Raw genomic sequence first — 24,931 nt, 5'->3', positions numbered from 1 at the left:
TTTTATTTTGCATTATATCATACTTCCTGTTTAGTCACTTCCTGTTAGTGTTCCTGGCTCTTTGTGGAAGCCATGTCAGACATGCGCTCTCTCGGACAATCTAAGCCATCCGCTTAAACTCATCATAGAGGCAATGCCGTAAGTTTATGTTTTGCACATTAGACATGTTGAAGACTTTATATTAGTGATTATTTTGTAAAAAATACAACGTTTAATAACTTTGTTTGCTAGTGTAATTCCTACTGCAGGGAGAACTGTAGTCTGTTTGTTATGTATATGTAAGTGGAAATACCTGTCAAAACTCAATTTCTGAGAATTGTTTTGTTATTTTTGTTGCAGTTTTCACCATAAATGCTAATAAGAAGAGTGACAGTAAATGATCAAACTTGCTACGACTCTGTCTTCATTGGCTATGGTTTAACTCGGTGTTTAGTCAGTCACAACACACTGCACGAGAACACTACATGAACGCATAACCTGTTATTGTATCTTTAAGTCATCTCTAGACCCACATGATGCATGCTCAGAATTCCGCAGATTTTTTGCCCATCAAGTCTATTTATTTACTTGTGTAAATGTGTGCACATTTATATGTATTCAGCTTTTAAATTAATTCAAGTAATATTTATGACTAATATAAAAATGTTCATATGATTTATTCACAATACAGTTTGTAAAGTAATATTTCTGTCTTTTAGTAGATCTATTATATGAGAGACTTGCTTTGTTTACTAAATAAGTGGATCTTAATGGATTTGCATTGTATACGTTAAATAAAAACATAGAAATAGCAAAAAAAAGTCAGCAGATTCTGTCTGGCCCTAGTCATCACTTTACTTGGAGGGGCACATTATTATTACTTCATTCTTAACTACTCATTCTTGAACTCCCTGTATTTAAACTCTTTATTTTGATGTAGACAGAACACTTTTCCATTGTTTTTCACTCTAAACATGTACAAGATGCACGTGCATAACTGTTACGTTTAAATACCATTAATGAGTTTATGAGTAGTTAAGAATGAGATGGTGATAATTTTGCTATATAATTTTGATCAATTTCATTTCAAAAATTGATGTCGGCACCAGTGGGTTAGTGGTTAGTGTGTTGACACATGCCCTCCGGTGCTCACAGTGACCCAAGTTAGATTCCCGCCTCTCAATCCTATGCTGATCCTTCCCCTCTAGCTGTTCCCCACTATTCCAGTCAATACTTGCTACTTTCCTATCCCACAAAGGTGAACCCCCCCCCCAAAAAAAATTATTATTCGAAAAAAAAAGTCATTAGATCAATTTTTTTGTTGCAATGTGGTCAGTAAACAGTATATGAAACCTTTATTATAGCATATGAAATTGTTCATGTTTCTACACTGTAAAAAATCCGGCTTGCCTTAAACTTTTAAGCTGAATCAAATTAACCTTATGAGTATATTGAACTTATATTTTGTTAATCTGACTTGCGTAACTTTTAAAATTAAGTTAGAACATGATTAACTTAGTTCCATGAGTTACAGTGACCTAAAAACATATGTTGTCAGGACTTCAGGACAAGCATTTCTGAGGATATTTAAAAGGATTTCACCCATATATAATTGGGACATTTTAATGTCTTATATAGGAAGTGCACTTTTAATAGTAAACTGGATGTTACAGATTTCTTCTGATGAGAACCCCATGCATAACCACACTTTAAAACATATATATAGTCAATTAGTCATGACAACATATGTTTTTAGTTCATTGTAACTCATTAAACTAAGGTAATCATGTTCCAAACTTAATTTTCTAAAGCTGTTTTAAGTCAGTTTAACATAGCATAAGTTCAATGTACTCACAAGGTTAATTTGATTCAGCTTAAAAAGGCAACTAGCAATATCTCCTGAGTAATATTTACTCAGTTTAGAGAGTCTTTGGTCCCTCTTTAACAGCAAACAGGTTGGTAATAAGTAAAGCTGCTGTTTGTGGAGTTGCTTAATGATCTTCTGCTGAGATTTTGAGAGATTCTATGTGTTATATTTCAGCTGATTTCATCTAAGGCTGTGACTGAGGTCAGTTGTAGTTTTGTGTTTCTCTTCTGTGTTTGTGTATTTACAACAGGGGTTCATCATCAGTGCTCAATAATCACCTAATTAATAATTTGTCTCATTAACTTGAGTAACTTTAACTTAAATTTAGAGAAGGAGCAAATACGATCTAAACTGAGTACATTTTACTTAAGAGGATTTTGCTGTGTGTGTATGATATTTATATAACTAAATGAAATGAGCCGCATCACAATCAAGCCCTGTGGTTAAACTACTCTTTTTATTATATTTTTAAAGTCTCATATTCTTCATATGCTCGATTGACTTTCAGAATGATGGCTATCACTAAATTAAATGGGAATGCAATTCCAGCACTGATGAATAATCAGCTCTATGCCACGCAGAGCTCACTTCCAGCCATCAAGCTTTATAATGAAGACAAAAGATAATAATTATTGTGAGAATTGTAAGGGAGCAGGAGAAAGAGGGCGAGAGAGAGAGAACATGTTTATTTAAGTTTTTTCGTCTCCCGTCTCAGACAGAGTGCAGACTACAGAGGATAATGAGAAACAGATCTTACAAGGGGAGGGAGATCTGGGATAAAGAGTTGGGGAGAAGGAAGGGGAGGTACGAAGAAGGGGAAAGTCTGATGGGAAGAGAGAGAGAACGACTGTCGTTATGGCGTCACAGATGGATCGTCCTTCAGCATCAGTGTCTTGTCTGAATCAAAAATAGCCACGATGTTGAGTTAGCTAAGCATGTGGAAAAGGAATGAAATATGTCTTTCTCAGAACCTGTCTGCCAGACAAGGCTTTCTCTGGTGCCTGTCCAGGGAATTCTTTTTGGACAGAGGAGAATGTGTTTCTGCTTTAAAAAGGACTGTGGGCATCATAAAGTTATGCCTCATCTTAAAATATGCAGTTGTACTCACTTTCCAATCAACACACTTTTTGCAGCGGAGCAGGCTTGTAAAACTGAGAGAGGGGGTTTGTTGATTGACAGGTCTAATAGCCAATAGAAAGAGAGTAACGGTTCTGATGAACCCGCCCGAAGGCAATTAAGGGTAAAGGACGAAAAAAACTTGATAAAACTTTTTTTACTCTATGACGGCGGAGGAGTTATGGTATGAATGCGGTTTTAAAGGATCTTTTTTTACCTTGAACGTTTGAGGACTTCACAACTTGGACGATGGAAGTTCGTGAGATGAAGTTAATAACCCACTGTCACAGAAATCTCAAGCGAATCTAACTTACTGGAAGAAAAACTTTGGATCAAGAGATGAGCAACTGATAAACTGCAAGAGCGATGAGCAGATACGACAACGACCCATGCAAATGTGCATCTTCGATTTGAGGATAACTTTTAACAGTGCAGTGCGATACAAGCAGGACGCACGACGGAGAAAAGAGGATCGTGCGCGGTGACTTTCTGGAAAAGCTTCTATGACTCGCAGGAGTTTTACACGGAGAAGATACTGAGAAGTGCGAGAGAGGCAGTGATTTATCTGCGGCCGGTCTCGGTTGTACTTTTCTCGGCGTGAGAGATGGGGGCCGCGCCGGGCTCTGGATGGGAGGAGGGAGAGTTCGAGTTTAAGCTCGTGTTCGAGGAGGATCCGCCGCGCCAGAGCCGCTGCGGCCCAGAGGACACCGAGAGCGGGCACAGCAACCAGGAGTCTGCCGGTATGAGATTGAGATCCGCTCAAAGATGGAGAGTCAGTGTGGCAAAGATGTGTATTCTGGGATGGTGCCTTTGATGCTGGTTCAGTGTTTAAGGTCCCTAAACCTGTGAAGAATAACTGATAAATTGGAGCTTTTGTCTTCTCTTTTAAGCAATCGATTAATTTGAAACAGGATGCTTTATCTTAACTCTCTTAGGATGTATAATTTCCATTCATAATTTTAGACCTATCGAATATATTAACAACTAAATATAAAAGAATGGTCAATTTTCTTTATAGTTTGATTATTCTTATTATTTCTATAAAATATGCAGTCAAAAATTTCATTTTAAAATTATTCATAAATCTGGCAAATTAGCAACATCCTTGAATCTATTATTTGTCACGTGGCGAAAAAATCACATACTAATAAACTTTAGGGCTGTGTTCAGGCCATTCCATTTATCTTAAAAATCACATATTTTAACTTTTATAAAAAGTACTATATATATATATATATATATATATATATATATATATATATATATAAATAAATTAATATAGATTATACATAAGTTGTGAACACCAGTGTATCCAAAAGGAACGTATTTCAGTCATTTTAACACAATAATACTTTATGTGTTTTATTCATTAAATCAAACTAAAACGTTTGTTATGAACGGGGTCAGTGCATTAAAAAATATATTGAAACTTATAATATAGGGAACAAAAAAAAACAATAATTTAAAGATTACATGTCTAAAAAATTTGTAAGAACTTACTGAATTTCTGAGCAATTTTATAAGAATTTAAAATAGACATCTGCATTTCTCATGGCCATATTTTAATTGACTGAATGTCTTTTAGGAAGGAGCACAACATGACTTTTCTCTAAAGAATGCTTAAATGTACATGTAGTCTGACTCGCTGCCCATGTAACTTGTAAGTTTTATCCGCTGAAGTGTGCGTGTTTTTATGGGTAAGTGTGGAGCACAGCGCAATGTGTTTTTAATCAGCTGTGCGTGTGAGCAGAGTTAACAGCTGCCATCTGGACCCGAACCCTCAATCTCTGTTTACTGAGCATGCATTTAGATACCTCCCTCCAATATTCCCTCCTTTCCTCTGCCCATTTCCCCCTCCTGGCACACATTCTGCTGTACACCCATCCTCCGCCCTTCATGCTGGCGTTAACTTGTAGAAACATGATGCACCACAGGTTTCCGTCTACACCACATCACTTCGGTGCCTTTTACCACAAGTGCTTTCTTCAGATGTTTACTATATTCTTAAGCGATGCCATATTTTTAATATTTACTTATCACATCATCATGTTAACAGCTGTAAATATTTGAACCTGCTGAATGATGGGGCAACTTTTGAGTTACCCCTGCAGATATTTACCATGGCAGCCATAGCTTAACACAATAATAGAGTAAATGATTCCAGCATGATAAGTTTAGGGCTAAGCAGTGGCGCAGTAGGTAATGCTGTCGCCTCATAGCAAGAAGGTCGCTGGGTCGCTGGTTCGAACCTCGGCTCAGTTGGCGTTTCTGTGTGGAGTTTGCATGTTCTCCCTCCCTTCGCGTGGGTTTCCTCCAGGTGCTCTGGTTTCCCTACGGTCCAAAGACATGCGGTACAGGTGAATTTGGTAGGCTAAAATGTCCTTAGTGTGTGAATGTGTGTATGGATGTTTCCCAGAGATGGGTTGCGGCTGGAAGGGCATCCGCTGTGTAAAAACTTGCTGCACAAGTTAACGGTTCATTCCGCTGTGGCGACTCCAGATTAATAAAGGGACTAGGCCGACAAGAAAATGAATGAATGATAAGTTTATTTGAAAGGAAAATTTAGGTTTTTGTAAACAAGTAATATATGTTGTACATTTTAATTAAAGCGTATTTATTAATTTTATAAGATTAATAAAATTATTGAAATATATGTTGATATATGGATACTATGATTATTTAACTTCCGTGCATTCTTAGTGAAATAAGGCAATATAGACATGGTCTTTATAATAAAAAGGCATGGAGACATGGTCAAGACAATCTGCTTCAGTTCAAAGCGAGCATCAGATTGGGGAAGAAAGGTTATTTAAGTGACTTTAAACGTGGCATGTTTGTTGGTGCCAGAGAGACTGGTCTGAGTATTTTAGAAAATGCTCACCTGCTGGCATTTTCACGTACAACCATCCCTAGAGTTTACAGTGAATGGTCCGAAAAATCTCAATTTCTGTTGCGACATTCAGATGGTAGGGTCAGAATTTGGCATCAACAACATGAAAGCATGGATCCATCCTGCCTTGTATCAACGGTTCAGGCTGCTGATGCTGGTGTAATGGTGTGGGGGATATTTTTTGACACATATTGGGCCCATTAGTAATTGAGCATCGTGTCATCGCCACAGCCTATTTGAGTATTGTTGCTGACCATGTCCACCCTCTTATGACCACAGTGTACCCATCTTCTCATGGCTACTTCCAGTAGGATAACGCGCCATGTCATAAAGCGCAAATCATCTTAGACTGTTTTTTTGAACATGACAATAAGTTCACTGTACTCAAATGGCCTCCACAGTCACGAGATCTCAATCCTATAGAGCACCTTTGGGATGTGGTGGAACGTGGGATTCGCATCATGAATGTGCAGCTGACAAATCTGCAGCGACTGCGTGATGCTTTCATATCAATATGGATCAAAATCGCTAAATGTTTCCCATACCTTGTTGAATATATGCCATGAAGGATTTGGGCAGTTCTAAAGGCAAAAGATGGTCCAACCTAGTACTAATAAGGTGTAGCTAATAAAGTGGCTGGTAAATGGATATATACTTACATTTCATACACTATGGTCATTCAAAGTGCTTTACATACAAAGGAATTAAATTAATAATGCAACATTAATTAAAACAATGAATGCAATTACCACAAAAAAAAGTTGAGAATAAAAATAATTTAAAAGATGAAAAAATATTTTATTTTAATTAAAACACTTCAAAATTAAAAAAGCACTGAATTGTTAAAAAAAAAAAACAATACTAGTTTGTAAAAAGCTGAAAAATTAAGTTGATAAAGGAGATGATGTTGTATAGTTGCTGCGTGTTTTTTCTGCCCATTTTAAATAACAATCTTTGTGTGCATTTCTGTGCAGTCTGTTATTGCTATGCTAATGTTTTGGATCAGTTTGGAGATTGTAGTCAGGCAGTTTGTTACGTTTCAGAAATCACCCCATTTGGAAAACCTTGTGCATGCATTCTGAAGTAAACAAGTCTGTGTGTACTTGTGGAAATAATAAATGACGTCTCCACAAAGGCTTCCCTGTGTTTGTTATGGTTTTCCAAAGAGAGGCCTCGTGTCTCACGTTTCAGCTATTGTTTATCCTATACGCATATGCTTGCAGCTCAGAAAGCTTTACAATAATACTTTTTTGTTACAGATACTCAGGATATCTGTGGGCAACCTGTGGGCATCCCTTTGCCCACACCATCAGCCGGGCGCAGAGCAGGCATGCATTCGCCACCCCCGAGACGGGCATTAGTCAGGGAGTTCAGTGGGACTTATGAGAGTCTACCAGCAAGATCCATACAGGTGGGAAGCACATTTTCCTGAATTGCAGATTTTTAAGAACATCCAGATATAATGATCGTGTTACACATTGCGATTAATGATGGTCAAATAAATCCAGATGTCTGGTTTTAATTTCAGAAGTTCATTTTTTGTTGCCCAGCAATGTTTATTGTGAACAGAACTGGTTGCCATGGGCTGTTATGCGTATTTTTTGGCACAGAAGGTTTGTAGATACATTTTAGAGTTAAATTTATGAATCTTTTCTCATTTCAAGTTAACATGAAATCAAAACCGAATCTATTTATTTAATACACGTTTTCAGCCTCATTGTACGTTGCTCATCTGTAAATTATTACAAAGAAAAAAGCATGTTCTGATGGATAAAATCAAGTCATTTTTCTATAAATGCTCTGTTTTATTAAAATTATATTAGATTGTAATGATTCTGGTTTACATTTCATATTCTGAATCTCTGATGGTTCCGTTAACAATCATTTTAATACTTTCACTGTAAAATATTTGCAAAGTAGAAATGTGGTTTTGTTGTCAAATTAAAAATAAGGAAAGTTAAAATTAATTTTTATGTACTTTACAAATCTGGTAAAACCATAGACTGTAAAAGATATGGACGTAGTATCTGTGACGTTACCCATAGGTTTCTGAAAAGCGCAAATGAAGCTACAAGTAGATGTGGGCAACTGTCGTCATTTTATTCGCGCGTCATCGCACCCACAGGGGAAACCAAACAAGGGCAAAGAGGCGGGGCGTGAGTGGAGCTACAGACACCTGCTAGCATTTTGCTTAGACAGTCTTTTCTTTGGAAGAAACGCTTAATACTTTATTACCCGCTACTCATTTGTGTTCTGACCACATGTGCTTGGTTGTGTACTAATTCAATTAAGTGTTGAATATTTTAAAAACACTGTTATAATGCATTGAGCCCCTAAACATTGTTCTTATGACGTTTTTCTACAGGAGGAAAATGTGAATTACTTTCAAATACTTCAAATATAGACTGTGTTAGTAAATGCTGTATGACAATGTTTCAGATGACTGTTCTGTAGCTTTCAGCTAATCAGTCTGTCAGATTCTGGAGAGCATTCAGGTTCTAAAGAAAATATAAATGATAAATTATCTTAAATAAAACAAATACATTTAGAGATATGGTATGAGTATATAATTTCACTCAGCTGGGAAATGGAAGCCACTTAAATGATTTGTGAGCACAATTTAGTGCACACAGCATGTCATATCATCTGATAATTGTAAGAAATAATTCCAAAAGGCAACTGACTGTGTAAAGCTACATAAAACAAAACAAAAATACGATATATATTCTGAGTTCAGCGGCTAATCAGTCGGAATCGACTGAGGTGAAGTGACTGCAACCAGCGAGGCCTAGCTGTCACAAGTGGCCACACCCTTAATTATGCAGAAATAATATAAACAAAACGCATGAGTAATAATAAAATTCACCCCCTCACAGTTGTCATGAAGGGTAATATTAGCTTTATGCACCAAAACTTTTGTACCATGTTGTAAACATGTTTTTATCAGCTGTAAAATTGGCCAATTCACCATTGCAGTCAGCGAAAATCTGGAGTTTCTGGAGCCAGACCCCAAAGGCGAGTCGATGAACTGCAGTTTCAGTTACTTCTATATTGGCTTCACAAGGGAGAGCGGAATGTTGGTTGTTGGTGACTTTTATTGACTTTCACTTTTTAGAAATAGCATAAATGCTAACCCGTAATTGTAATTATTATATGCTTAGCAACATTTCTGAACAAACAGTGTGGTAAATGTGGTCATTTAGTTTCATAATGTCATTATTTTATTCATTAATATTTAATATAAAGAAACAAACAAACTTTATTTAACTACAGATATGAAAAGTTTTGTTTTCGATTCACTAAAAACTCATTAGTCAGTTATACATGAAAATACAACACTAATGTATGTTTCATTCATAGAGTAGATTAGTTGTACTGCAGCCAGTCTTTATACTTATTCAAAGTTATATATATTCAAATTTTATATTTGAAACAACCAGTTAGTTTGTATTACAGCTGTTTGTTTTCTTATTCTCAAATTATGTTAAAAATAATGCAAAGACAAACTATTTTTCCAGTGCGCATATCAGTAAATAATATTTATTTCTATGGCACCTTTTAAGAGCAAAGGTCACAAAGTGCTTTACAACAACATTATAGGATAAAAGTCATAAAACCATACAAATATATACACATAAAAACAGACAGAGCAGAAATAAAACATAAGCTAGTGTGAATAGGACTTTTTTATAGCAGCTAGATAGACAGCTTCAGTGATCCAATTACTTTACCAGTTTGTGATTGGCTGTCTTATTCAGATAGCAGAGGTTATCCCTCCATACTGTGTCTTTCACTTTCTCCTGTTCAGAAGCAATATAAATGCACTGTCTGTTTGTATTTACAGTCACTGGTAGCCGAACTGCTGTAGTAGTTCAGCGATGTCCCATTCATTTTCCCAGAATGAAGATTAGACTGTCTGATGTTCCTCTTTTAGGTATCAGAGTCAAGAGTGCTTGAGTGCCCTAGCATCCAGATCACCACTATCTCCCCTGAAGATGACTCAGGCCCTGCGGGGGGGAGTTACTGGGATAGCGGTGGTGGCTGGGACAGGGAGCGTCTATATCTTCCCTTGCTGGATTCATACCGTGATGTCATGACAGGTTCCCTGAGCCCCAGCCCCAGCCCTGCTTCCAGTTCCTCATCTCGCGGATGGCTGAGTCCGGCGTCAAGCTGCGATTCACTTCTGGTGGAGGAGGATGAGCTCAATGATGCCGCTGCCCACTTCTGCCTGTCGCCCTCCTCACGACCCACCTCTCCAGGTGGCAAAAAGCGCAGGAACTCGCCACTGGCCTCCCCCAGCACTTCCCGCAGAAACAGCTACTCTGAAGACCTGTCCTCTCTCCCAGACACAGGAGAAACCTCAGCTCAGTCTCAGGCCCCAGCAAGCTGTGAGCTCAACATCCCGCAGAAGACCAGGAAGACTTCTTTGGAACAGGTGATTTTCGTGAAATGGGGACTTTAAAGAGATAGTGAAAATACTGTAATCATTTACTAACCCTCTATTTGTTTGAGTTTCTTTCTTCTGTTGAACACAGCAGATTCTTTGAAGAATATTGGTAACCTGATGTTAGTGGTTACAATTATCTGCTGTGTTCAAGAGAAGAGAGAAACTTGTGATCTTGGGAGCACATGAGGGTTAATAAATGGTGAGTAAATCTTTATTTAGTCATGGACGAATTCACTTTTTAAAATCAGCATGAATGTTTAAAAGAAAGTTAATCTAAAAACGGAAATGTCCTAATTATTTCCTTACCAACTGGTCATAATTCGCCTGTATGACTTATTTTCGCAACTGAAAGAAATTTAGACTTTAGTAGAAAACATGATTTAATGCAACTGAAAGCATTTGTTATTCATTTATTCATTTTCCTTCGGCTTTGTCCCTGATTTATCAGGGGTCGCCACCTCAAAATGAACTGCCCAGCATTTTTTATATTGGTCCAAAATTCATACTTAGGCAGATTCAAAGTAATTCATATGACTCCACTAACTAATAAGGTTTTTTTTTTTTGGCAAAATATAAAGTTGAAGTCAGAATTAGTAGCCTCCTTTTGAATTATTTTATTTTATTTTTCTAATATTTCATAAATGATGTTTAACAGGGCAAGGACATTTTCACACTATGTCTGATAATATTGTTTCTTCTGGAGAAAGTCTTATTTGTTTTATTTCGGCTAGAATAAAATCGTTATACAATAACTTGCCTAATTACCCTAACCTGCCTAGTTAACCTAATTAACCCAGTTAAGCCTTTAATTGTCACTTTAAGCTGTATAGAAGTGTCTTGAAAAATATCTAGTCAAATATTATGTACTGTCATGGCAAAGATAAAATAAAGAAATGTGTTAAAAAAAAATCTTCTCTTCGTTAAACCGAAATTGGGAAAAAATAAACAGGGGGGCTTATAATTATTATATATATATATATATATATATATAGTTAGTTGTTCTGTTTAACACGAAAGGAGATATATTGAAGAATACTGGATGAAAATGTTAATAAATGGATCAAGGAACAAGCTGGAAGGGCATCCTCTGTGTTAAACAATTTGGTGGTTCATTCCGCTGTGGTGACCCCTGATAAATCAAGGGACTAAGCTAAAGGGAAATGAATGAATGGAGGTTGACTAAATGATTACAGAATTTTAGTTTTTGGTTGAACTATCTTTTTAATTTCTCTTAAAGCAATGGGGCTGAAGGAAGTCATATACATCTTGAACTCTGTTGAAACCTGGTACCAAAACAATGTACAGTTGAAGTCAGAATTATTAGCCCCCCTTTTAATTTATTTTTCTTTTTAAAATTTTTTCCAAATGATGTTTAACAGAGCAAGGACATTTTCACAGTATGTCTGATAATTTTTTTTCTTCTAGAGAAAGTCTTATTTGTTTTATTTCGGCTAGAATAAAAGCAGTTTTTTAACACCATTTTAAGGACAAAGTTATTAAAGCTATTTAATTTAAGCTGTATATTTTTTGGATAGTTTACACAACGAACCATCATTATACCATAACTTGTCTAATTACCTTATCCTGCCTAGTTAACCTAATTAACCTAGTTAAGCCTTTAAATGTCATATTAAGCTGTACAAAAGTGTCTTGAAAAATATCTAGTCAAATATTATTTACTGTCATCATGGCAAAGATAAAATAAATCAGTTATTAGAAATGAGTTATTAAAACTATTATGATTAGAAATGTGTTGAGAAAATCTGCTCTCCGTTAAACAGAAATTGGGGAAAAAAGTAAACAGGGGGCTAATAATTCAGGGGGGCTAATTATTCTGACTTCAACTGTATATAGACTTAATAAACTTATCCTAGAGATGCCATAGAATGGCAATCTAGATATAGCCCTAGGGATAGCTGAATAATAAGAGTTCAGTACAAGGAAATGACATATCATGAGCCTTAAACATCATTGTTTCCTTGTTCTGTGATAGTAGAATTCTGGTGAAAAACAGGCCAATCACAACAAAAGACAGTGCTCTGTTTAATTACTGAGTCTACAATTAGCTTAAGTTGCAATAGTAATTTCTTCCTATTGTAACAAATATTTTATTCTTATTAGAATATGATTACTTGAATCTTATTGATAGTCCATTCTTATGTAAAAACGTATTGTCTGTATTCTCTTCCACAAACATTTTTCGTTGTTTTTGGGTGTTCACAATCACTTTGTCTGTCCAGGTGTCCTCAAGAGATATTGAACCCGAGCTGAGCTCCGTTCAGACCTCTCAATGTACTCTCCCAGAGCTGAGAAGGGAGCCCCCTGCACTAGGGATGGACTACCTGTCTGTGCCTCCTGCTCTAGGCTGGGGCAGAACCAGGGCCAGCGCTCACAGTCCTCTCTTTAGGTTGGCACATATTTACACTGCAAAAATCTGGTATTCCTTTTGAAAACAATTGAAAAAAAAGTTGTAGCCTCTGGGTTAAAATCACTTTAGTGGACACACAGGCTTTCCATTTTGATTTTATTTAGAAGTTGTTCAGAACAGATTACAAAACAACTGCTTCTTGCGTGCTATGTATTATGCAATGGATCATTCCTGCTCTTTAAAACAGTATGAACAAAAGTCTGTGAAACAGTGCTGTGTGTATGCAGCAATGTTGTTATGTGACCTTTTAGCAATGCAGTATTAATTCATTGATTAAATGTAACAATTATTAATTTAAACTTAAGGACAAAAGGATTTTTTATAGTAAAACTGCAGCTTATTGTACAATCAGGAAATGTGACTAATGTAATCTAAATACTATATCCCACAATGCAGTGCACACAAAATCACATTTGATTTGCTTGCAGTCTTCACTCAGATCATTTCTGCTTTATTAATCCCCCAGGTCTAATGCACTGCCTCCACTTGACTGGCCGCTGCCATCACAGTTTGATCAGTACGAACTGCGCATAGAAGTACAGCCCAGGCCACACCATCGCGCTCACTATGAAACTGAAGGAAGTCGAGGAGCAGTAAAGGCGTCACCTGGAGGCCATCCCGTGGTGAAGGTAACTTTCATCACTTATTATTATGTCATGAATGTAAATATAACAAAGGACATGATGATAGATGACAGGGGGGTTTCTCCCAGCATGGCAACTGTTTGGACAATAAAGTATCACACATAAATATCTATATTGTTATCGACAATAAGTTGACATTCCAATCTAACACCCAAAATGTATTAAAAAAAAGTGTGACAAAGACTTTTTCTGAGAAAACTTTTAGAGTTTGTACCTCTTTGATAACATTCATTCATTCATTTATTTATTCATTCATTCATTTTCTTTTTGGCTTAGTCCCTATATTAATCAGGGGTTGCCACAGCGGAATGAACCGCCAATTTATCCAGCATATGTTTTACGCAGTGGATACCCTTCCAGCCGCAACCCAGTAGTGTGAAACACCCATAAACTCTCACATTTACACACACACCACAGCCAATTTTGTTTATTGAAACAGAACCAGCAACCTTCTAGCTGTGCTTCTTTCTGCCCTTTTTGATAACACTGTTTCATAAACAATTTATTGAATCTGTTTTATCTTTCTGCATTGTAGCCTGGTACGGTCAAATAAGAACAGGTTTGTAGCCTCGTAATAAAGTGGCAGGCAAGATATCTGTTTTAACCAAACTAGACCAAAATGATGTGTTATCTTATGCACACCGGATCATTCATTGTATTCTGTGTTTCATTTGTTGCCATCAGGACTTTGTTTTAGAGTTTCTATATTCAGGACTGACAGAATTAGAAATTCTTTTATTATGGTGAATTTTAGGTTATTTAATAAGTCCAGCGGGGAGAGAAATGTATCTGAAAATCGATTTATTGTATGTTTTATGGTAAAAACTTGGTAATGTGTACATGGAACCTGAGATCATATGAGATAATAAAGTTTGGATTAAAGTGCTGTCATGTTCACTTATGAAGTAACTGTAAAAAGTTTAACTGGTGGTCATATTTTGCTCTTTTCTTTCCTATGTCCAGCTTGTGGGCTACACTGAGAGACAGCCGTTATCCTTACAGGTGTTTGTAGGAACTGCCGATGACAGGTCAATTCGTCCGCATCCTTTTTATCAAATACACAGGTAAAATATGTACAGTTGAGGACAAAATTCTTAGCCCTCTTGTGAAATATTTATTCTTTTTCAAATATTTTTCAAGGGTTATTTAATGGAGCAAAGAAATTTTCATAGTATTCCTGATAAAAAAATTCTTGTGGAGAAAGTCTTATTTGTTTTATTTTGGCTAAAATAAAAGCAGATTTATTTTTTTTACAAAACATTTTAAGGTCAAAATTATTAGCCCCCTTAAGCTATTAATGTTATACAATATCTTGCCTTATTACCCTAACCTGCCTAGTTACCCTAAATAACCTAGTTGTACCTTGAAATTGCACTTTAAGCTGAATATTAGTATCTTGAAAAATACCATGTAAAATATTATTTACTGTCATCATGGCATAGATCAAAAAAAAAATCTTAATATGTTGAAAAAATCTTCTTTCCGTTAAACAGAAATTGGGGGAAAAATATACAAGGGGCTAATAATTCAGGAGGGCTAAAACTGTATGTTTTTTTCACAGTATTGAACAATAGTATTTTGCTATGGCTAAACATGAAACTCAAATGCTGTCCACGCAGAGTAACAGGCAAGATGGTCGGCACGGCTAGTCAGGAAAGCATCCAGGCTGGCACCAAAATCCTGGATATCCCGCTCAATCCAGAGAACAACATGACTGCCCTGTAAGATATTTGGCTGTACTGTGTTTCAAAGATGCCTCAGTAAGTGGTGGTTTATGGATGTTGTCCTCTCAGCATTGACTGTGCAGGTATTCTGAAGCTGAGGAACTCCGACATTGAGCTTCGGAAAGGAGAGACGGATGTAGGGAGAAAAAACACTCGAGTGCGATTGGTTTTCCGCACACATCTTCCTCTTTCTCAACCCATCGTCCCACCAGGACGCGTCTTAGCCCTGCAGGTTGCCTCTTTACCCATTGAATGCTGTGAGTGTGTGCATTTTATCTTTTAGTATCGATTTAATATGTTAAACTTTAATTTTTACAGCTAATATTTTCTTTAGTGCTGGGCAAAAATTAATCACGACTAATCGCATCCAAAATAAAAGTTTGTTTTGACATAATTTATGTGTGTGTACTGTCTATATTTATTATGGGTATATAAATTCTGCAACATACAGTTGTGGACAACAGGGTTGAGGATCCAATTGAAGCATCTTTATTAAACAAAGAATGGTCAGGCAGGCAGGCAATGGTCAAACACAGGAGCAAATAATATCATAAAAGGCAAACCAAAGGAGAAGTAAAAAGTAGGCAAGAGAAATTGGAAACACTGCAAGGATAAACAAGGTAAAGTAAACGCTTCGCAATGTGCTCAGATTGACAAGACTCAGTACTGAAGTGTGTGTGTGTGTGTGTGTGTGTGTGTGCTGTTTATAAAGTTCATCTAATCAGTAAATAATAATCCTCTGGCTGTGTGTGTGTAATCAGTGGGTAACAGAAACTGGTGTGTGCGAGGTGGATACTGGGAGTTGTAGTTCACTCCGGTAACTGTAACAAATATACACATTCTTGCATTTATTTGAGAAAAAGTGTATTTATATTTAGATATTAATTATATACATTTATGATACAAATTATGTCAATTTAAATATCTTTGATAGAAAATTGTTATGTATAGTTTTGTTTTTTATGCACATGTGACTAATTGTGATTAACCTTTGCCCAGCACTAATTTACTTATAAATTAATTTAAATTAAATTAAGCACAATTTTTGTCAAAATATTGCTATTTATTAGTGATCCTTGTATGTATTGATATGCAGAGTTTTCTTAATTACACTTTTTTTATTGCATGCAGCACAACGCTCTGCACAGGAGCTTCCTGTAGTGGAGTCTGTCAGTCTAACTTCCTGTTCAGCAGAGGGAGGTGAGGAGCTGCTTCTAGGTGGAACCAACTTTCTACCCACCTCCAGGGTTTTCTTCATGGAGAGAGGATCAGGTATTATAACTCTACATTACTGCAACCTTTTGTTTAATAAGTATCTTTATTAGGAATCTACATAACATTATGTAGGATGCAAAAGTTCAATGAATATAAGGATAGTCCTTTTTTTTTTTTTTTTAGCAAAAATGGGGAAATAAAAACAGTAAATACTTTCCTCATATTTTGTCAAAGAATTGTGTTATTGGTGTTAAATAAAAGTAGAGTTACAGGGGTAATAATAATAATAATAAAAAACTAATAAATACAAATTTTAAGTGTGAAAAAATCAATAAAAACTAAGAGAGAAAACAGAGACAATAATAATAAAGTAATAATAAATACTATAACAAATTATTGTGTCCACCAAAAATGGATAGACACAGCATGAATAAATTATATGTGATATAAGATATGATTTTCACACTGAAACTTTTACAAGCACATTTCTGGGGACACCTGAAACTTGTTTTAAATCTTGCAATAAATTGTAAATGTATTTTATCTATTACAAAAGTTTGACAATAATAAGAAACCAAGCACCAAATAATAAGACAACATATTGACACATTTTTAAAAAATATATTACAAAAGATAAAATGATGTGGGGAGACGAAGGTTGCTGGTTCGAGACTCGGCTGGATCAAGTTGGCATTTCTGTGTGGAATTTGCATGTTCTCCCTGTGTTCGTGTGGGTTTCCTCTGGGTGCTCCAGTTTCCCCCACAGGTCCTGAGACATGCGCTATGGGTTAATTGGGTAAGCTAAATTGTCCTAGTGTATGTGTGTGAATAAGAGTGCATGGGTGTTTCCCATGGATAAGTTGGTGGTTCATTCTATTGTGGCGACTATTAAAAATGGACTAAGCCCAGAAGAAAATGAATGAATAAAATGATGTGATGGTAAAGTTTAACATCCCAGAATCAATGTAGACATTGCATGTAATATATTTTTGATTACTAGATGGCAAAGTCCAGTGGGAGGAGGAGGCTCATGTGGACAGGGACAAAAGCAATGAGGTAAATCAGTATCAGTAAATCCTCAATATCAAGCAATATTATAGGGTAAATCAATAAAAAAGGTCTGTTCTGTGGATAAATGTGAATAAATGTACTGAAACTGAATCTCTGAATTTTCTTCTGGTCCAGAATTTGCTGTGTGTGCGAGTGCCAGCCTACAATGACCTTTCATTGAGCCATCCAGTTTCTGTCTGCCTGTACGTGTCCAATGGGAAGAGGAAAAGGAGTAGCACACACTGTTTTAAATTTCTGCCCAGTGAGTGTTACATAGACAGCTGTTCTGTTTTGTTGTGTTGCTTTACTTGAGACAATTTTTACTGTTAGCAATACATTTTTTTTGCATTCCCTTTGATTAAATAAGTTCTTGTTCATAATCTAAAAACAGAGGTACTATTTTAAAACAGTTTTTTAATATATTTTTTTAATTATTAAGAGCGCATCAAATTTCTCAAAACTTTGTGATTTCCAAAAGTCAAACAAATTTTATTAAACAATTAACATTATCAGCTGCAGTAGATTGATTTTCTAGCACCTTTATGGCACTCTTTTACATTAAAAATAAATACAGACAACAACTGAACATGGAGGTTGATCTCCAAGTGGTGGTCTCCAAAATTAAACCAATAATAGACTTGTGCTGTAATCATTGTGCCTACCAGTCTCATTTGGTAAAGTTAATATTAAATTTCACTAATTAATAAATGACTATAAAAAAAATTACATGGTTGTTAGACTGTTGCAGTTCTTATGTTTGTGTCCATATTGGCCTATTGTTGTGTGTGCAACATTTGTATATTTAAAGTATACCCACCTCTGAGAATATTGCAGTCACAAGCAACTGGCGTTGTTATTTTGGGGGACTGAAATGTTTGAGAACCCCTGTTCTAAAGCACCAGATCAACATACTAGAATCATAAACTAGCTGTAATTTCTTAAAACATGAATACTTTACATTTTAAATGGTATACCATAAGAAAATCTTTATTTTAATGTGCAATCAAATATTTGAATATTACATTAGCTTTAACTATATTTTTAAACAAATGACTGGAACTTATGATAATAAGCATAAGAGACTTCTTTCAAAAAACATTCAAAACATCCTACACTGTAAACAGAAATGCATGGTCCCACACAATTCCTTGATGTTGTCCCAACACCAATCAAAAAGATTAAGTTAACTTAATTGTTTTTACAAATTTAAGTGGACTGAACATAAAATAATGAATTTGCCATTCCAAAAAACTAAATTTTCAACTTATTTTAATTAAGTAGTTTAAACAAACAGCAAAATAATCTTTTTTGAGTTTACCAACCACAACACACACCAAAACAAAACATTCCATCACTGAAAACTATTAGTTTTCAATCTTAAGGGGTGGTCCAGAGTGTAATTTTGAGGCCTGGTTGTGTTTATAAGATGAAAAAGTAATGTGTGCTCATGCTTCATTTATAAAAAATCATGTTTTTTTTCATATATCTTACTTTGATTGTATACAGCTACTCAGCTAACATGAGAACGACTGTCATATTTCCTAGTTCTAGGCCAGCCCACAAGAGGCTCTGATTGGTCAGCTAACATAATGTGCTGTGATTTGCGGATCGGCTCCACGTCACCAGGAAAAGTTACGCCTCCACTAGCACGTACTTTGCCTTTGCTGTGTAAATAATGTCAGTCAGAGTAGCTGTTAGCCCTTTCAGTTTGAGCCTTAATCAGACAGAAAATAAAAAGGTTAAACCTCCTGACAAGTGTCTGTAACAAGTGAAATGAATGTGTGGCTCCTTTAAGTGAGAAAATTGCCATATGTATGAATGTGTGTGTGAGAACAGTCTGTAGACGCATGTGACACGAGAACCTGTTTATTTTTATTGTTATCTGATGCTCGAATTAAGTTATTTTTCTGTAATATACAGTGACCCATTTGAGCTTTGATTGATTTTTCTGCTACAACACGAGTTAGGCGAGCTATCCTGTATTTTTTTACGTGTTTTTCACATATATTCAGAGTAAGCATGTGTAAGTAATATAAAACATTCACATATCTTTTGCGAGTTATTTATTTGCGATTTAGAATGCAGGAAAAAAGGGCTGCATTGTGAGACACTGCTGAAGATTGTGGGTGTTTACAGCAGTTTGACTGATAAATATAACGCTAAACTCGCTAAACTGACATAAAATGTCGCTAAACTTTTAACAGTCACAAATAACATTTCCCGTTGTTTACATCCTAGTTTACGTCCTTGCTACAACATACCGTTAACGCTAAACATTGTGCATGTCATAGATAAATTTTAACAAATAAAAATACTTACAGGTTGTGGCTCACAGTTTTTAGCCGAATCCAGCACTGAACTGATAGAGATTCTGGAATATATATATATATATATATATATATATATATATATATATATATATATATATATATATATATATATATATATATATATATCAAAATGCCTCTTTAAAACTGCATTTGCTACTTTTTTAGTACTATAAATAATACATGTTTAAACAAAACCATAATTTATGTCCAAGCACAACTCAAACATAAACGAATATGAAGCATTACGTTATGCAAGTCCATGAATGAAGAAAGAATGTCCTTTTATTGTTAACAGAGTTCTTATTCATTTTGCTGTAAAAATTCCAATAAAGAGGGAATTGTAATTGTAATTTCGATAAGAAACTGATTTCTATTGACGGTAATTTTTTTAAAATATGAAATAGTATTGAAGGAATACAACTGGAGAGCCACGTATTTTTGGTCAAAGAGCCACATGTGGCTCGAGAGCCGTAGGTTCCCTACCACTGCTCTAGAACATAATTAAAAATAAATTGTAAGCAGTTCTTTGTGTCGTATCCTTTGAAGCCCAAATACCGAAACAGTACGAGCTCTGTGGAAATATCAACGTTTGGTTAGCATTTTACTCGTTTCTATTCTCACCTATGGTCATGAGCTTTGGGTCATGACCGAAAGGACAAGATCTCGGATACAAGCGGCCGAAATGAGTTTCCTTCGAAGGGTGGCCGGGCGCACTCTTATGGATAGGGTGAGGAGCTTGGAGTAGAGCCACTGCTCCTCCACATCGAGAGAAGTCAGCTGAGGTGGCTCGGGCATCTGTTTCGTATGCCTCCTGGAGGCCTACCTAGGGTGGTGTTCCAGGCATGTCCCACCGGGATAGGCCTCAGGAAAGACCCAGGACACGCTGGAGGGACTATGTCTCTCAGCTGGCCTGGGAACGCCTCTGGATCCCCCTGGAGGAGCTGGAGGAAGTGTCTGGGGAGAGGGAAATCTGGGGTTCTCTCCTAAGACTGCTGCCCCCGCTACCCGGCCTTGAAAAAGTGGACAAAAATGAATGAATGAATGAACGAATGGTTAGCATTTTAGTTTTCTCTGCTATAACTTTACAGCACCTCTGGCTACACCCCTTCGCTGCGTGGGGTGTATGCGCATAGTGAATGCACGTAACCTGAAGCATTTGTTATCTCACTAGCCTGGATGTATTTTTTGTAGTCCTCAAACTTCGTTCGCTGTATGCTGTACTAAGCTAACTCTGTAAAAGCCAATGTCTCCGTTTGTATTGAACTTTAAGCGTACACAGCTACATTACACATCAACTAAAGCTTAAAATGTGATATCTTAGTGAACCATCTGTTTAAGTGAACTATCCCTTTATGTGCTATAGTCATTCTCATCCTATCTTGGCCTCTGTGTTTTCCTCCAGTCATGTTCAAAGAAGAAGATCCCCTCCTGTCTCGTCCCTCCATCTTGTCCCTGGATGGCGTGACGCTTTGCCCTATGGGTAGTGGCAGTGTTGTGGACATGAGGTCAGATCTATCGGCAGATGACAGGAGCATGTCCTTCCACCTTCCTCCGTATCCCAACGAGTACTCTTACTCCTCACACGTCTACCAGGAGGACTATTACCATAAACCAGAGGCTACAGAGGACGGTGGAGGCCGATGCGCCCTGACCGAACGCCACCCCAGTTTTGAGAGCCTGGAGCTGGGCTTCACGGAGCTGCTTCCTCCCATGTATCCAAGAACCTCGCAGCCTCTTTCCCCATCTCCGTCTCCTTCTCCATGGCTGGACTCTCCTTATTTGTCGTCTTCGCCTTCTCCTTCACACTCCTGCTCTCTGAGTCCGTTCCCTGCCGGCAGTCCCATCTCCACCTCACCTCTTCCTCCTCTTAATCACTCCTCGTATCCACACTGTCCCTGCCCGCAGGATATGTGCTCATCGCCTCCGTCACACACCAGCCATTATCAGGAACTCTGCCCACCTCCGTATGCCCAGTTTGAAAGCTGGGAGCATCAAATGCGGCTGGCTGAAAGAGATGTCAGTCCGGGGTTGAAGCTGGAGGGAGCCCCGGATTTTACAAGGCCTTCACCAATGGAGCACATCACACTAGAGGAAGGTGGGTGTAATTATTAGCTGATAGCTGATTAATTTCATTTTATGGCTTGAAAGCAATAACTTGTTCAAATTAGAATTTTGTAACATTTCATTTTGGAAAATGTAAAAATTAAGACCTCAAATAAAGTAATGCAGATGTTGTGAGATATTATGCTAAATATTGTGCCATATTTTTTCTTAATACAAGAAAAAGCCAGGTATTAGGGTGAAGCAAAAGCCAGATTGTGACCAATATCCAACCCAGGCTCATTCTGAAAACGTAGTCCAGCAGATTTTTCTAAAGACAGCAAAATACGTCCCGGGAGCTACGTATTTTTGCAGTTTTTGTTTTCGCAAATCCGCGAGAGGCCGCTGTGTTCGCTTTTTCTCATCTCAAATGCCTCTCGCAAGTGCCGTTTGCACCCACGTTGTTCTCGCGTAAACCCACTGGAGGCCGCTGTCGACTGATAGAATGACTGAATGATTGACTGGGCGACCGGCCAATCGACTGACACACCCTCCTCCTTCCCTAAACCCAACCAATTTTACAGATTGAACCGTCAGCCCGCTTACTTCCCTAAACCCAGCCAACGGTTTACAAAAGCCATCCAGAAAAAGAAAATCCCTCGTCTGATTTTTACCACGTTTTTGGATTTTACCACATTCTCACCCTGTTGTTCACTGGTTCATTTTATTTTTTGGATTTTGTGTTAGTCTTACCTGATTTCTGGAAATGCCCGACTCAAACAGTCTGCGATAAAACGGTCAAAACGGTCAGCCGGTAAGCGCCAAATAAACGCCGTCATACCCCCCCCCCCCCATAGCGTTCGCTTAAAAAATGAAATGCAGCCATACGTACCTCCAGCTATGTAATTCACGGTCTCCAGAAACGTCCGCGAGACTATGTTTTCAGAATGAGCCTGTGTTGGCAATTTCACACCAATAGCAGTGCGATGTGGTTGTATATCGCCACTAGTGTCCCACCAGTGATGATAAACAACCATATACCACTGCAACGAGTGTAATATTGCGCTTATACAACAGTTTGACAGCATAATCGTGTATCTAAAACAGAAAATCAAACACAAAGAGTTTCAAAACATCTGACATCAGAACAGCAGAAACTGTTGCTACTTTACAAACATCCCTTTGGAGCTAGTATTTGACTGATTCTCTAGCGTAATGTGTAAAGTGGTGACAAAACCGGTCATTTTTGCTCACATTTTAAGATTATAAGACTGAACGGCATGAAATATCATTAATCCAGAGAGATTTCCCAGTATTTCTCAGTCGTAATCTGAATTTCACAATAATAACAAAGCAAACACTACCAAATTCTGTGGTGTAAATTTGATTAAAATGATTTGTTCAGCTGTAGTTTGAAATTTACGCTGAGAAAATGCTGTTTTTCTCCCCTAAGGACTTATTATGTGGTCCCTGTCGCCATCTTGTGGCGGAACGTCAACCGTCACTTTCTTTGGTCTGCTAAGAAAGGGTGATGGCACCGCTTGCACTGTATCTGATGCTGTAAAATTGTAAATATTATAAAATAGGCACTATCCTTATAAATAAACTACATAGTTGCAATCCAGATGACTAAAAAAATCTCCAAAGTACATTACAACAGCAGCAATATTTGTCAAACTGTAGAGTGTCCTCTTCTTGTCACTGTATGCGGGAGGAGTAATACACAAGGATGAAGGGGGAAGAGGCTGCTGCTATTTGCAGAATATCACACGGCCATCAGCCAATCAGATTCAAGAACCAGTCAAAACTGTTGTATAAATTGAATTATGGTGTATTGCTAGTATTGAGAAATCAATTCTTATTTTAGGATGAATGCAACAATAATTTATTATATTTTATACAATAAATGTTATACAATTATACGATAATTATATAATATTTATAAATAATTATATAATATTTTAAATAATTTAAAAGATGTTCTTTGAGCTTTCTATGTATTAAAGATTCAGAAATAATTATTTAAAATGTTAAAAAAAAAGATAAACACCACAATTGCTGAAAACATTGATTATGTGATATCTTTATTAAGTAATAAACTAGCATATTACAGTGATTTCTGAGAAATCATGTGAGACTTGAGATTGGAGGGATGACTTTTAAACTGTGTAATTTTTGATAATAATATTTGAAAATATTATTGTTTTTTTGTATTTATTTATGGTGCCTTGTTGCGCATTAAATGCTTTTTCCAAAACCCTTTAAAAATTGTACTGACCTCTGAGTTTCAAATAACAAATAATAATACATAGTGATTCATTTAACTCTTATGATTTAAATTAAATATGATTATCATTTGTTAAATGTAATATTATGTATATCGTTATATTCTGAGAGTTACGATGATACTGATAAGCTAAAAACTGTTTTGTGTTGCTAATAATTATATTTTGGTCATAAACAGAACTATTTCTGACCCAGTTTTTCTTTCTCCATAGTAACTGAATTCATTGGTGAGGACATCAGATCCTTTCAGATGGGGTCACACATGGACAGTCGACCTGGATGACAACATCTCTATAATAGTCCAGTTTTAATCAGTGTATTGTTAATATCATATCAACGCTTTATGTATAATTTTTTATTTGAATTATGGTGTATTGCTAAAACATGGCAATAATAAAGACAGTGCTACTTAAGTGGTAAATCTGTGGTAAAACAGAAAGCAGGAGCACAGTTGTATGTACAGTATGTATGTAACGTTTACTGCTTTCTGGCTGCATATTTGAATGGAACTAATGTTTTTAATCTGTAAAATAAATTATCGTTATATTATTTATATGTTTTGATCCTTTAATATGTTAATTCATGGGGTAATTAGCAATTTAATGGGTCTGTAATGTAAGTATTAGTTTATTTTATCAGGGATGTTTTCCTCTTCTATTTGTGGGATCACTAAGCATGTTCTTTGTACACAGTGTCTTGGACTTTAAATAAGACTTCTTCCCTTCCCCCATACAGGAAATATTACAGGCAGCATCTAAATATTTGTGAAGCCTGAATATAAAAATGTATAATCACTAACACAAGCTTATGTTTATGACAGAAGACTATACAGACGATTGTGACTAGTTTATTTAGGTTATGGCTTGTTGATGAGGTGTAAATGAGGTATATACAATCACCGCCCACTTTATTAGG

General features: G+C 36.5%; 1 protein-coding gene across 6 annotated transcripts in view; it reads left to right on the top strand.

Annotated features, from left to right (window-relative positions):
* Positions 1-24,565, top strand: part of nfatc4 (nuclear factor of activated T cells 4) — a 33,358-nt gene extending 8,793 nt beyond the window's left edge. For 2 of the 6 annotated variants that reach the window (XM_073928388.1, XM_073928386.1), the window contains 12 exons: positions 7,112-7,263; positions 9,787-10,287; positions 12,540-12,706; positions 13,194-13,356; positions 14,335-14,435; positions 14,991-15,092; positions 15,165-15,352; positions 16,227-16,367; positions 17,311-17,366; positions 17,496-17,622; positions 21,093-21,785; positions 24,229-24,565. In XM_073928388.1, coding sequence (XP_073784489.1) covers positions 7,183-7,263; positions 9,787-10,287; positions 12,540-12,706; positions 13,194-13,356; positions 14,335-14,435; positions 14,991-15,092; positions 15,165-15,352; positions 16,227-16,367; positions 17,311-17,366; positions 17,496-17,622; positions 21,093-21,785; positions 24,229-24,299 — 2,391 coding nt within the window. In that variant the 5' untranslated portion in view covers positions 7,112-7,182 and the 3' untranslated portion in view covers positions 24,300-24,565. Of the gene's footprint in view, positions 1-43; positions 139-3,062; positions 3,703-7,111; positions 7,264-9,786; positions 10,288-12,539; positions 12,707-13,193; positions 13,357-14,334; positions 14,436-14,990; positions 15,093-15,164; positions 15,353-16,226; positions 16,368-17,310; positions 17,367-17,495; positions 17,623-18,905; positions 18,992-21,092; positions 21,786-24,228 lie in introns of those variants that run through there. The other 4 variants (XR_012393341.1, XR_012393342.1, XM_073928387.1 and 1 more) reach the window with 4 other exon arrangements.
* Positions 24,566-24,931: the final 366 nt, after the last annotated feature.

Source organism: Danio rerio, chromosome 2 (genome assembly GCF_049306965.1).
Source record: "Danio rerio strain Tuebingen ecotype United States chromosome 2, GRCz12tu, whole genome shotgun sequence".
In the NCBI taxonomy this organism is placed as follows: Eukaryota; Metazoa; Chordata; class Actinopteri; order Cypriniformes; family Danionidae; genus Danio; species Danio rerio.
This window is presented reverse-complemented; position numbering and strand designations above follow the sequence as displayed.